Source organism: Cheilinus undulatus, linkage group 22, assembly GCF_018320785.1.
Source record: "Cheilinus undulatus linkage group 22, ASM1832078v1, whole genome shotgun sequence".
NCBI lineage: Eukaryota > Metazoa > Chordata > Actinopteri > Labriformes > Labridae > Cheilinus > Cheilinus undulatus.
Window position 1 is genome coordinate 2,200,472 of NC_054886.1, and position 15,261 is coordinate 2,215,732.

A 15,261-nucleotide genomic window follows, 5' to 3' on the forward strand; every position below is an offset into this window, starting at 1 on the left:
GCACAAGCAAGAGTCTTCCAAGACCTGGTCACCCGGCCAAACTGAGCACTCAGGGAGAATAGCCGTAGAAAGAGAGTAGACCAGGAACCTGGGGCTCACTCTGACCATCAGGTCAGTTTTCCCTGCTGTACTACCTACAGATTAAAGTTTCAGATGAAACAGAACTTCATAAACTGTAATTAACACAGCGGAAGACTTCAGCGCCCTCATGCTGCTTTTCTTTATCAGCGCTGTGAGGTTGGGGATTGCGGTGTTGAGTGATGCATCATAACAACCAGTGAATGAATTACCAGGAAATTAAGATGAAGATTAAAGTAAAATTTAATGACTGTTTTATTTATTTCCTTTTAGGCCATCATCAGGTCAAATGTTTAATTTGGTCATTGCTCTGATTAATGTTTGCCTGCAGAACTAATAACTACCCAACATCCTCAGCTGTTGGCACTGGTACAAAAGGTAATGAATTACCCATAATCCCACATTGTCTGTGTTGGAAGCATTGTCCAGACTGGGAATATAATGTTAGAACATGGTAATAAAAGGCTATGATGCCATTCTGATTGTTTTTTGCTCTTTGATTGTAATGTTCAGAGATTTTTCTTCTTCTATTTGTGAGTGGATTAGGAAATGTAAAGGTTCATGGTTTTCTTTAGGATGGGTAAAATCACATAAAATCCTCAGGATGTCCACCTCCAAGGTTAGCTTCTCTTTGTCGATGACATCATTACCTCAGGGCCCCTGACTGACTTACGATTGGGGGTTCCTGTCTCATATTTTGAAGCTGATTGGGTGCTTATGCATTCTTGTTTCTGTTGTGGTGGATCTGCTCTATGTGATTTGGAGCATAGCTGAAAATAGACTGGCATACGTCTGGAGCTGAATGGCATTTGGGGCTCATGCTGTGAAGCTGCAAGGACTGACCTGAAAGGGAGTGATGGGCTCCATGTGGATCGCTGCACATGTGCAGAGTCTGACTGACACACTGTACTGGTTCCTTTTTTAAAGACTACTTTTCATAACTACTAATGCCAAAAGTGAAACTTACATTACTTCAGCATTACTCTGTAACATAACAAGGCTGATTCAGAGGATGAAGCAGTGATACTCAACGTGTGGCCTTGGACTACATGTGGCTCTTTTGTGTCTTAATTTGAAACATTATTCCCCCAGAAAACCTTAAAAAAAAAACCTTTGACCTCAGAAATTATTCACATAAATCAGGTTGTTTCCCAGACTTTTACAGAAGGCTTTAATTGTCAAACTTAATTGTCCCATTTTTGCTCCTTTTCACAATTTGTTTGCCACTTTTCACCCAATTAAGATACCTTTGCCATTAAATACCACCTTTTTCTATTTTTTCCCAATTTTTGCCCTTTTCACAATTTTTTCACCACTTTTTGCTCATTTAGACCTTTTACCATTTAATACCACTTGTTTCCTTTTTTTTTTTTTTTTTGCCATTTTTGCTACCTTTGACTGCTTTTTGCCCATAAGAGTCACTTTTCACTCATTTTTTTAGCCCACTTTGCCACTTTTGGAACATTTTTGACCCTTTTCACATTTTTTTTCACCACTTTTTGCTAATTTAAGGTACCTTTTGCCATCAAATACTACTTGTTTTATCATTCTTGCCCATCGTTGCAACTTCTTTTAGCCACTTCTATCCCATTTTTACCCTTTTTCACCCCTTTTTGCTCATTTAAGGTACCTTTTGCCATTAAATACCACTTCTTTCTCATTTTTACCCATTTTTGCAACTTCTTTTAGCCACTTCTATCCCATTTTTTTTTACCCTTTTTAACCATTTTTCACCCATTTAAGCTACCTTTTGCCGTTAAATACCACGTGTGTCCTCTTTTTTGCCCTATTTTGCCACTCTTGACTGCTTTTTGCCCACTTTTAGTCACTTTTCTCTCATTTTTTGTTATGTTTTTGTCATGTTTGGACCATATTTGCCACATTTAACTTATTGTTAATGCTACTTCAAGCCGTTTTCACCACTTAGATCGTGGCTCTTGCAAAGGTACTTTTCAACAGTTTGGCTCTTTGCTTGAGTAGGGTTGAGTAACACTGGTATAAATAAAACCTTACATATGCCCACATCTGCACACATCCTATCCTAATAAGGCAGTTTTACACAAGCCCTGCTCTTTAATACAGGAAGGATACCTGTTGTTAAAAATCAACCCTAAGCTGCCTGGTTGTTGTTGGCATCATGTCCTGTTCTGAGTGTCAGGGTCTCTAAAGCAGAGCTGCAGCTTTGCATTAGTTCTGCAGGTGCTTTCAAAGAGTTGATGTGAAGTTCACAGCAGTGCAGTTGTTTCTGGGCTGGAAAATCTCTCATAACAGATTCAAAATTGGGTGCATTTCTTCCACATTTGAACAAAGTCTGTTTGAATGACTCTGCTGTTGTTGGGCGTGTGCCAACATGAAGATGAGTGCTGCCTAGGTGAGCATAAGCAGGACTGCTGATCAGATTTTCTGTCCTCCCTTTATGCAGATAGTTGAACTTATGTGAAAACCAAAGCTAGCAGCAGTAATGAGCTTTTACAGACAAATGCAATCTGGTGACATGGAAGCATTACTCTGTGCTATGTTACCTTAACACTGGTTAGCAATAGGGCTGGGCAATTAATCACAAATTAGATTAAATCCCACTGTGGCCTGCTGCAATTTACAAATCGCAGTTGCAATATTTCTTCAACTTGAAATGTGTTGAAATATCAGTTTAATATATTCATTTTTTGCAGCAGCAGCAGAGAGTGTATGCATATTATTCAAACATTTCAGTGTCTTTTTTTAGAATGGTTTACAAAAGTCCTACTTTTTTGTGTTTTTTGTATGTTTTTCTTAATCAAAACAAGTGACATTAAATGATAGTCCTCTTCAATAAAGCAACTGCTAAAAAATTTACCAAATGAGCAAAAATAGTTGCAATTAGATGTTTTATAACTGTTCTGCCATAGCTCATTCTGTCTAATATCAATGGTGTTAATTCACAGGAGTCATATACCCAGCCTTGATCAGCTGATCGTCGGCTGATACCAATTATTGCCTACCAGCTTCTACAGCCAATCACAGCTCTTTCTCTCAGTACAGCGGACCGTTTAAATATGACATACTTCTCATTAATCCCTGTTTGCATTAATGCTGATGCACTACACTGTTTCTGCTTGTAAAGCTTCACCCCCTCCACCCCAGCCTCGTCCTTTGTAGCATATATGGATAGATGGATGGTTGGATGGGTGGATGGGTGGATGGATGAATGGATGAATGGATGGATGGATGGATGGATGGATGGATGGATGTCATTGCATAGTAAAAATACATAATTTTGGTACAGCAGGTTTGTGATGGTAATGCTGAACAGAGAGCGTCCAGGGTGCGAGGGGTCCATCAGAATCCTGGAGGCCCACTGGTGGAGACGACTCTGGTAGATGTCTTTAAGCGGGAAGAGGGTAGAGCCAACAACCCCCTCTAGTCATGCCGGAGCCAGGTGTCCGGTCCGCTATGTATATGGTTCGGCCTACTACCTCCACGGTTAGATCCAGAATGTTTTCTTGCAGCCATGCCTCTGTTACCATCAAGAGAGAGTTGTCCAGCTGGTGGTTAGAAAGCGGCAGTGTTGTGTCGTCCATCTTGTTGGTGAGGGTGCAGGCATTTGTGAGAAAGAAGGTTTGTGTGGGGCGGCTCTTAGCCTAACCTGCAGCCCGGTTCGTTTGCCCAACTTCCGCCTTCTCGCACAACACCGTCTCTGCCTCCTCCCCACCTGGCTGTAGGTGTTGTGCTGCCTCTGCGTCCTCCTCATTCCAGTCTCAGAGCGCCCCGTTCTCCAGATAATTTCTATTAGGAAAGATTCCAACTCCGTGGGCATGCTTCCTTTGCAGTAGTCAAAGCAGCAGTCTCTTATGCTCAGACTGCCAGTTCTGGTATGAGTGTAGGACTTCCTTTTGCTGCAAGTGATGGAGCGCTGGGCTGCTGCGTCAGTACGCGCCGGCGCCATGCTACCTCAATAGGTTTAGATATATTGCTTGAATTTTTTGAAAAATTACATAGGATGAGGAACCTATTAATAATCACATAATACATCACAATTTTAATGCTGGGGAAAAAATTGTAATTACATTATGTTTGCAAATGTTCATGTTAATTTTGTCAGCTGAAACTATGAAATGACCAAAACATGATGATAAATAAAGGCATTGCAATCTAAAGCTGACTTTAAAATTAACACAGTAAATATTGAGTTTTTCTCCTGGGGTGCAGATGGGTTTGGATGTTGAAAATTGAAGAAAATAATCCCTTTTTGCAATGCAACAACAAATTCTGAAGTGGAATCATCTCTCTTAATGATCCTGAGTAAATTAACAGAAATATGTGATTATTTCCCAGAACCAGTCATGCAGCAGCTCTGCTGAAATATTATCTTACAGGTGGATTATTGCTCCTCAGTAGAAATAAGCAAGATAATCTCCTTAATCCTCATCTTTTAGACACAATAATGGTATGATACCTCAGGAGCTAAAACTCAAACTGTCTTATCCATTTGGAGTAAGATACCGCAGAAGTCAAAATTCTAAGAAAACATGGAGGAGGTCGTACAGGAACAGAGGAGGCTGTGTAGAGCAGAGCTCCCAACGTTTCAACCCAAACCCTCCAGGTAGCAGAGACCGGGGACCCCTCTGGCCCTGGAGACAATTAAAACATAATGGTACACATCTGTGCACCCTCAATGATAGGCCTTTCCTAAAACTGGCAACAAAACAAAAGAAAACATGAGCCTAAAAACCACAGTGTTTAATTATATGATCATTTATTGTAAGAGCAGAAGCAGAATACAGTCATATAAAGGCTGTAGCACTGAGTGATCATAATAACCTTAATAAAGCACAGATGGTGTCTTTGTGTGCCTGTGCTTACCTTTAGACACCTATCTGGTTGCTTTCATTGCAAACTTACAGGACAAAATTATTAGCTGTTCTATGGAAATTTCAGCTTTCAGAAACAAATTATTTTACATAAAACAGAATTATTAGCCCCCTTTAGAGCAGACCTTTTTGTCGGGCCATGGCACAGACCACTGTTTTGCACTAATGTGCTTTAACGTTCATGCTCAAAGCAGTTAAATCCAGTTAAAACTGAGGGACATCTCCATGTTTACACACAGTACAAAAACTTTAGTAAGGGTTTGAGCTGTCACACACAGGAAGTACCATGGAAAAATAAATCAGTGTAGACTTTAGACTTTAGAAAGAGAGTTGTTGATGCTCACGAAGCAGGAGAAGGGTCTACAGAGCTATCACAGTGTCATGGACTGGGGTGAGAAGGATCATGGAGACAGGACAGAGCCTGGCAGAGGGAGGAAGAGAAAGATTTCAAAGACCCTAGACAGAAAACTAGTGAGAGATGTGTCTGAAGACCCCAGAACAGCTGACTAGACTCTAGTGAAGGACTTTATCATGGCTTGACTTTATAAAAATGACTTAAAAGAGATACTCTGGCAGAGTCACTGCAAATTTTGTTTATTTCTATTTATTTATTATTCTATTTTTTTCTTTAAGTTTAGTTTTCTTAAGTTTGGTTTAGTTTTAAACCTCACGGTCCACTTAAAGGCCTACAAGAGGTCACAGTAGAACATGACCATTCTTAACCATAACATTCTCGACATTTATTTTATATATATAAAAACTACATTAGCAATCCAAATCGACCAAAAAGAGACTTTTAAAAAACTGTCAAGGTGGCTTCACGGCGCGGTTAAATTGCAGTCTGGACGTGGAGGGGTGAACATCTCCTCCATCTCCAGTCTCCAATAACAACAGAAAATGTTGCTAGATCTGTCGCCAGTTGCTTTTTTGAAGAAGGGTCGCTAGGGGGTCTGAAAACTCACTAAATATAGCTATAAAGTCGCTAAGTTGGCAACACTGCTTAGGCTGCGGGGATGCTTCTGGAACTGGGAATCTGGTAAAGGTGGAAGGAATCATGAGGAGAGAAGGAAATGCTGTTGCTTTGTCTTCCAACGACCCAAAACAACGTTGTTCCTGGTGAAGAAATACCTCCAGAAAACCAAAGTGAACCTGAGTGACTGGCCTGCTCCAAAGCCCTGACTGAATCCCATCAAAAATCTGTGGAGTCAACTGAAGACCAAGGTCCATGCCAGAAGACCATCAGAGCTAGAGGATCTGGAGGGATTTGCCAAAGAAGACTGGTCTGGGATTCTTCAGGAGACGAGTTAGAAACTAAAACTACAACAAACAACTGCAGGCTGTTATCAGCACAAAGGAGACGGCTGACTGTTAGCACCAGGGAGGCTAATAATCGTGTTTCTCTGTGCAAAGTAAAATAATGTTAGCATCCAAAATAAATTAGCATGTTTGGAAAAGCTGTGTTTAAAAACTCTTGTTCTGTGTAACAGCACTTTGAAAAATGCTTTAAATAATTTTTTTAGATCCTACTCAGTTACTGTGATTTTTTTCTTTAGCAGTTTTCAATAGAGGATACAAAATGACATTTATTCAATGCATCTCACGGGCCTCTGCTGGAGATCTTGTGAAACCCCATTAAATATCAAAAACAACTGTAGCTTTACTCTGCTTTTATTCATATAGACTGAAATTTCACTGTTGTGTTGGGCTGTGTTTTGGTTAAAATAAACAATTTAAAATACTTCAGAAATCAGCCATATTTTCAGTTTTAGTTTTGTGACATTTTCAAGACTATTAAGCTATGGATGATGTCTCTACACCTCGCTCTACACCAGTGTTACTGCTCAACCAAAGAGCCAAACTGTTGAAAAATACCTTTGCAAGAGCCACAATCTAAATGGCTAAAGGTGGAAATGAAAATAAGATAAAGGTAGCAAAAATTGGTCCAAAAGTGGCAAACACTGGAAGAAAGTGGCAAACATGGGCAGAAAATGGCAAAAATGGGTGGGAAGTGACCAAAAAAAAAAAAAAAAGAAAAAGTAAAGGTAGCAAAAATGGGCAAAAATCAGAACAAAAATGTGGGAAAATTGACATAACTGACAATTGTAAAAAGCAGCTTAAATGGGCGAGAAGTGGCAAAAGTAGGCATAAAGAGGCAAGCACTGGGAGAAAAGGGGCAAAAATGGAGAGAAAAGGTGGCAAAAAAGGGCAGATAGTAGCAAAAATGGTTGAGAAGTGGCAAAAAACTGAGTTGCAGGTGGCAGAAATTGACCAAAAGTGGCAAAAACATGGTAAAAAAATGAGTGAAACATGACTAAAATGGATTAAAATCAGAAAAAAGGTGAAAAACGGGGATTAAGTGACATTTAACTGTAAAAGGCAGCTTAAATGGGCAAAAAGTGGCAAAAAGGCATAAAGTGGCAAAAATTGCAAAAAGGATTAAAGTTTTAAAAAATGGGTGAAAAGTGACCAAAAGAAGAAGCAAAAGTGGGCTTAAAGCAGAAAACACTGGAAAAAAAGTGGCAACAATGGGGAGAAAAAGGTGGCAGAAAAGGGCAGAAAGTGACAAAAATGGGTGAGATGTGTGAAAAAATGAGTTACAGTCGGCGAAAATGGCCCAAAAGTGGCAAAATCGTAGCAGAAATGAGTGAAAAGTGACTAAAATGGGTAAAAAGGTGGCAAAAAGCTAGGAAAATGGGCAAAAAGCATCAAAGGGCGACATTGGGAAATAAGTGGAAATTGCAAAAAGCAGCTTAAATGAGCAAAAAGTGAAACAAAAAGGTGAACAAAGGGACAAAAATTAACAAAAAGCAGGATAAAAGTGTCAAAAAAAAGTAGCAAAAATGGGCTAAAAGCAGTAAAAATTGAATAAAAGTAGCAAAAACTTGCAAACAAGGGCGATGGAAATACACAGACAAAAACTAGATGTTGACAATTAAGTTTGACAATTAAAGCCTACTGTCTCAGTGTGGGGGAACAAACTGATTAATGTGACTTACAGTGGATAATTTCTGAGGTCAAAGTTTCCCTTTTTAAGGTTTTCTGGGGGAATAATATTTTAAATTTAGACATAAGAGAGCCACAAATCATCACAAAAGGGCCACATGTGGCTCCAGAGCCACGTGTTGAGTATCACTGCTCTACACCTTTTCAATCAGGCTATTCGATGATAGAGTAAACCAATTTGTCACCCGACTTGTCCATAGTGTCAAGCGATTTTTGCTTTCTTTCACCTTATAATTGTGTGATGAATGTGATGATGTCTGGAAATGATTTATCAATATAAAAATCATTCCCCTTTTTGCCCTTATCTGCCCTCAGGTGTCATCCACAAAGAGAAAGTCATAATCCCTCCACCTCCTGGCTCCATCCAGCGTCCCCTGCTCTATTGAATGGGCCGGGAGGCTTTGTAGAAGTGTTGTGAGGTTATTACAACAGTAATTCCACTCCTCTTAGACCCTCCTAAATTGACAGCTGTCAGGGGGTTAGCACGGCCGAGTAAGATGTTGTCAGCGGTGAATGGGATGCTGTGGCCTTAAGAACCTTAAAACTGCCTCTCTCTCCCCTCAGCAGCTTTGGAAACAGCGTCAGGCGGTAGATATTGATGAATCGGAGCAGTGTCAGCAGGCGTCACAGTGTATGAGGGCTATCTGTATTTATGAACATGGCATTGTTTAACCTGATGCTCACCTTTCCACCTCCATTAATCATTCAATAGCTTATCCATATCCAGCTCAGAGACTTCATCGTGATCCTGTCCTCCATGTTTGTTTGGCTGTTTGTTCAGGGCTGTGGGAGAGAGAGTTCAGCGAGGAGAGCACGGATCTTCGTACTTTCCTGGGGAAGAAATACACCAGAGTGATGATGATGCACAGAGCAGGTAAAACACACAGTCTGTCGCTGTTGTACTCCATCCAGAAAAATAAGTGCAGCAAAAAGCAATATAGTCCTAAAATGTCTGGAACATCTGTAGGGTGCAATCTGCTTCCCTACTATTTATCATTGTGCTCCTTATGACTTATTTAAGATGCTTTTCATATTTTATGCACGGTCTTAAAACAACAGCAGAGCAGAGTAGGCTTCTGCTTTAACAGCACTAAAAGATGCACGAAGGATGGCTTGTATTTTGCTTTGTATTATATTTTAATGTCTTTCCCAATTCATGACTGAGGTTATTTTGATGATTCATTAATCCTGTCTCAGTCTGCAATCACATAATGTTGCAGTGGATTTAATTCAACCCTGAAGGGCTTGTCTGAACAAACTTAGGAGACAACTAAAGCCAAACATTTTAATTCTGCTCTCCTCCTCAGTAGAGGTGGGCAATGTGACCAAAACTGTACATCATGGCTTTTTTCCTCTGTGTTAAAAAGGTTTCATATGGAGGGAATGCAAAATGGAAAGGGACCAGGCATTTGCATGCATTTTCTCCCCTTAAAGGGATATTTGGGATTTTTTTAAGTAAGGTTGTATGAGGTTGTTGGTGATAGAAGTGCCATTAGCCTCCAGAGATTTCACTGTGTTTCCCCTTTAAATTGCTTAAAGAAACTAGAAACTTTCATTTTTGTCATGTTTGATTTCCACTCAGAAAGCCGCTGTCTTTCGCACTATTTCATGCGAGCTTCGGCTACGTGCTCTTCCGCCTCGGCGTATCTGATCAGCTGTTTGGGTCTGCAGGCTTCGGCAGAGGAATAAGGAAGCAACTGAGCTAAACCAATGAGCAGTTTTGACTGGAGTGACGATGGCGTGTCATTTATGTTGGATAAGAGGGGATACTTTTGTGAACTGGAGCACTCATATTCATCCACAGATGTAGACTCAGCGGAATAAAAGAGAGAGAGAAACTTAAGTGGAGACTGTTCAGCAGGAGAGATCCACAGAGCCCATGCACAGGAACAGTGAGAGCTGCTGCTGTCATGGATGAGACTTCAGAACCAGGGATGCATGATAATTATGGACCGATAAATCCACTGATAATAAAGGCCTTTGTTCTCTTTCTTATGAGACTAAACTGTCTGGGACAGTAGGTGGCGCTACAGTACAAGACCCGCTGTTAAGCACCAGAGAAGGAGAAGAATCAGCCTCAGCGCAGTACTGGTGGAGTTATTCAGTATTTATGGGGAAAATAACACAACAGTGACTGTCACATTTGTCCCACAAAGATCCCGAAGAGTGGAAAAAGTCCTCGAGTTTTAACACAACAGATCCTATAAGTCACTTAAAAGTCATCATCCTAACGACGTTGAAAGGAAGCGGTAGTAGCCACTAGCATTAGCCACAGGCATTAGGACCAAGCCAAAGGCCAATACCAGGCAGACTGCTGATTCAGCAGGCTTTGAAAACTGCAGCTAGTTCACCCGAGCCAAAAGGCACAACACTAATAATGACAAAATCAGTCTGGCAGTCTCCTGATCCACCGCTGCTTTCATAGACGTATCCCTGCCTGCTCTGATGATGTGGTTTCATTCAGTCTGATCCACATTAGGAAAAGAAGTTTAGCCACAGACCACAGTGTACTGAACAATTTCAACCTACACTATATTTCCAAAAGTATTCGCTCACCTGCCTCGACTCACATATGAACTTAAGTGACATCCCATTCTTAATCCATAGGGTTTAACATGACGTCTGTCCACCCTTTGCAGCTATAACAGCTTCAACTTTTCTGGGAAGGCTTTCCACAAGGTTCAGGAGTGTGTTTATGGGAATTTTTGACCATTCTTCCAGAAACACATCTGTGAGGTCACACACTGATGTTGGATGAGAAGGCCTGGCTCTCAGTCTCCGCTCTAATTCATCCCAAAGGTTTTCTGTGGGGTTGAGGTCAGGACTCTGTGCAGGCCAGTCAAGTTGATCCACACCAAACTCTCTCATCCATGTCTTTATGGACCTTGCTTTGTGCACTGGTGCACAGTCATGTTGGAACAGGAAGGGGCCATCCCCAAACTGTTCCCACAAAGTTGGGAGCATGGAGTTGTCCAAAATCTCTTGGTATGCTGAAGCATTCAGAGTTCCTTTGACCGGAACTAAGGGGCCAAGCCTTGTCCTGAAAAACAAGCCCACACCATAAACCCCCTCCACCAAACTTTACACTTGGCACAATGCAGTCAGACAAGTACCGTTTTCCTGGTAACCGCCAAACCCAGACTGGTCCATCAGATTGCCAAATCTGCAAAAAATGCCACTTTGTTATAATACCACTGACAGTTGACTGTGGAATATTTAGGATTTCACCACTGGACTTGTTGCACAGGTGGCATCCTATCACAGTACCACGCTGGAATTCACTGAGCTCCTGAGAGCGAGCCATTCTTTCACAAATGTTTGTAGAAACAGTCTGCATGCCTAGGTGCTTGATTTTATACACCTGTGGCCATAGAAGTGATTGGAACACCTGATTTCCATTATTTGGATGGGTGAGTGAATACTTTTGGCAATATAGTGTATTTCTGATATGACTTATATCAGTGCATATTTTTAATCATTATGTAAAACATCAGCTCTCTTTATTTCTGTCTTAGGCAGCAAAAAGAAAAAAAAAAATAACCCAGTACATCAAACATCTGCATTTATTAAGCGTAACAGCCCGTTACCGTTTGTTTTTATGTCTGATTTGACATAACTCAGCTGAATTCTTGTTTAGTTGATTGAAAAGTCAGATTTGACCACTTGTCAAAATAGTTCAATTCATTTCTAGGGAAAATGGGGAAAAATAGCAGTTGCAAAGTCAGATTTAAATGCAAGTGATGTCAGTTAAATTAGTTACATATGTCTTTGCTCACTACATATTAACCCCATCTTACCCCTAGATGTTCATAAATACACCCAATAAACTTCTTTTTTAACATCAGTGATTGAAAAAAAATATCGGTTCTTGTCAGTTATTGGTGTCAAAAAAATAAATGTATCATGCATCGCTATTCACAACCCTTCATCAGGACATTTCATCCCATGGAAGAGGTCTTCTGGTAGATGGAGCTGCACAATGCTAACTCCCAGGATGTCATCTCTGCAGCATTGTGCCACAGAAGTTACCTGATAGCTTTGCACAATAAGTGTAAAAACTGAAGAGACAGTGGCATTAGGTCAGTGAGGTCTGCCACAGTTCTTAAGTGAAACGCTGGGACTCAGTCTGTTTGTCACAAATCACTATTATCCACTGTAGTGACTGCAGGGTTGAGGTTTCAGCACAATGACTTTTGCCTTATAAGTGCTTAAAGTGCTAATTATGGTAGTGCAAATATCCAGGGAGGTTATCTAGTTAAAACTGCCCACTACTACACTTCAGTTTCTCTTCATCCTCTTCCTCCATCCTCCGTCTGTCCGTTCCCACAGGTCTGTACCGTCACTATGAAGACATGAACAACATGGTGCAGGTCCTGGAGGTGCCTCTATGGGGAGGAAAGGCCAGCGCTGTGTTCCTGCTGCCTTTTCTAGTTGAGAGTCTGGCCAGGCTGGACAAGCTTCTGACCCTGGAGCTGCTGTCCAAGTGGCTGGAGAAGACCAACAAGACCAGTGTGATCATCTCAATGCCCAAAGCAAACATCACCAGCACTCTCAGTCTTCAGGTAGGTACAACAACACACTCACAAGTTGTTGGCACCCTTTAGGGGAGCTGTTCCAGGTGTCACATCTGTAACTCCTGTCGTTAGGCAGCAGAGTTATTGGCTGTAAACTAGACTGTGGAGTGACAGTGGAGAAGCAGAGGCAGACTTATAAAAGCTAGATACTATCGAGTCTCAAAGTAGATTACAGTTTTGGTAATGCAGAATCACTTTTAATGCATTCTTTTCTCAGGGTGTAAAGCAATAACAAAAGATGATTTTTAATGGCCGTGATCTTTTCCAGTAGTTTAGTTCTGAAGGGAACGTTACCCAACACCATCGAACATGCTGAATTAAACCTGCTGAACCAGTGCTAACCTTTGATGACTTAAAGTTATGGTAGCTAAGACTGAAGATCAGTCACAGGTTATTTAAACAGCAGATATACGATAACAGGCATCTCTTCACTCAGAGGTGAAATAATCCTGGCCTCTGCAGTGTTTACCCTGGAGCTACGCTCTCTTTCTCCATGCTACTATTGATTAACCTGATATTAAATCACTGTTGTACCTATTAGTCAGCCTTTGTGTGGATTTTAGGAGAATGAATATGGGGATAAAAGGTTAAATGCATTTATTTCACCTTTAGTTTTATTGTTATGCTACAAATATTTTATACACAAATTACCATCTAGACCAGGGGTTCTCAACCTTGAGGTTGGGACCCCCCTTGGGGGTCGCGAGACACTAAGAGGGGGTCTCCAGATTCCCTAAAAAAAACTAAGAATATTTTTCAAACTCCACTGTTGCCGCTTTTCATCAATTTTGTCAAATTTTAACAATTTTTCGTCATTTTTTTCCACAAGTTTTAACATATTTTTGCCATTTTAAACCATGTCCACCACTTTTTTCTGCCTGTTTTTGCCATTTCTAAATCAATTTTGCCACTTCAGCCCGATGTTGCCTCTGTTGACCCATTACTGGCACTATTAACCCCATTTTCCTACCTTTTTTATGCCCAGTTTTTCCCATTTTAACCACCTTTCGCTATCTGATATGCCAATTCTTGCCAGTTTGATGAATTTCTGCCAATATCTGCCTACTTTTTCTTTCCCAGTTAGTACTATCTTGCCAGTTTATATTGATTTTTCTTCCCATTTCACCAGATTTCCATCCATTTTTGCCAATTTAAAGCCTTTTCAGCCACTTTTCAATTCCCTTTTACCACTATCTATGCCCATTTTTGCTACTGTAACACTTTTTTTTATTTTTTTTATTTTTTGTCATTCTTATATAATTTTTTTGCAACGTCTAACACATTTCTGCTACTTTTAAGATCTGGTTTCACTATCTTTGTTTTTTTCAGTTTTAACCCATTTTACTTATATATATATATTTTTTTCAAAATAGATTTACATTTTTAAGAAGCCTATTTACTACACAAATGGTTTAAAAAGAGATTTGTTTCATTGATAAGAGTGGCTATTATTCTTTTGGTTAAATATAAAATATGGATATCACAGCTTAACTTTATAATGGACCATGATTTTGTTGACCTCCATGGTCCCCCAGTTTAGGTGGGCCCCAGAAAGATCTCCCCTTTATCCCCCTTATGGACGGTCTTGTTTCCACCTGACTATTCTTGATTGTTCATGGCTGTGTTCAACCATCTTCAGGTACAGCGGGGGTCCCCAGTCTCTGGCACCTTAATTTTGGGGGTCGCTGGCTAAAAAGGTTGAGAACCTCTGATCTAGCCCACAGATTAATCAGTGATGTTTGCACTGTTCAGCCGACCTCTGTTCTCTATTCATCTACTCCTGCTGATTCTCCATCTCTCCATTCATCACCTGCAGTTGTCTTTATTGTCTGAGCGGAGGACGTTAAAGCATGGTGTATATCCCACAATAATGACAGGCTAATTAAACAACAGCACTCACATTATGTAGCCAAACTTACATATCTTATTCACTGACATCTTGGAAACAACAGAAGAGACAGGGACATGTTTCTTTACGTGATTACAGTCATCTCTTCCTCCTCTAACATGCACCAGTGTGCATGAGTGTGCACTCAGCAGGAGACCTGGATCACATATCTCCTGACCTGTTATATACATATTTAAACAAATACATTTGTTCTTTGGGACTGGCTGTGCACAAACAAGAAAATACTTCTCCTGTTCCCTGAGAAAAAGCTCTTTCTCTGTAAAAGAAGAAGTGCTCAAGCCTTATTTGTATGTATGCACATGCCTAATAATAATAAAGGTGGAGTCTACATGTTGTAAAGCTCTGCAGGAAATATTGTTCAGCTGACTTTCAAACTTTAGGGCATCATGGAAAGGTTACTTCGCACATCTATTTCTCAGGACAGGTGTGCAGGGCAAGGTATCCAGCAAACATTTCAAAAACAAACACCCACACACTGTCCAACTTGCAAAGAAGGGGGTATTTATTTGCAGACCTTCCAGACCTTCATCAGGCAAACAGTCCTGAAGGTCAAGGTCAGGTCAAACACTGTTTGCCTGATGAAGGTCTAGTACCGAAACGTTGCAAATAAATACCCCCTTTCTGTGCAAGTTGGACAGTGTGAAGGTGTTTGTTTTTGAAACTTGAGGGCATCGCCACACACCTTACTGCACTCACACTTTAATTCTAACTACAGCTAAATGATTTGCAATAATAATCAAATTACGATTTTTTTCCCCAGTATTGCAATTTAATAAGTGATTATTATTAGGTTCCAAATTTTTTTGTATTTTTCAACAAATTCAAGCAGTTAATCATTCAATATGGT

At 40.4% G+C, this 15,261-nt stretch overlaps 1 protein-coding gene across 1 annotated transcript in view; it reads left to right on the top strand.

Moving 5' to 3' along the window:
* The window catches only part of serpinh2 (serine (or cysteine) peptidase inhibitor, clade H, member 2), a 50,646-nt gene that overhangs the window by 11,521 nt on the left and 23,864 nt on the right, over positions 1 to 15,261 (top strand). Inside the window, exons 3-4 of the mRNA XM_041779827.1 lie at positions 8,713 to 8,805; positions 12,261 to 12,493. Coding sequence (XP_041635761.1) covers positions 8,713 to 8,805; positions 12,261 to 12,493 — 326 coding nt within the window. The remainder of the gene's footprint in view (positions 1 to 8,712; positions 8,806 to 12,260; positions 12,494 to 15,261) is intronic.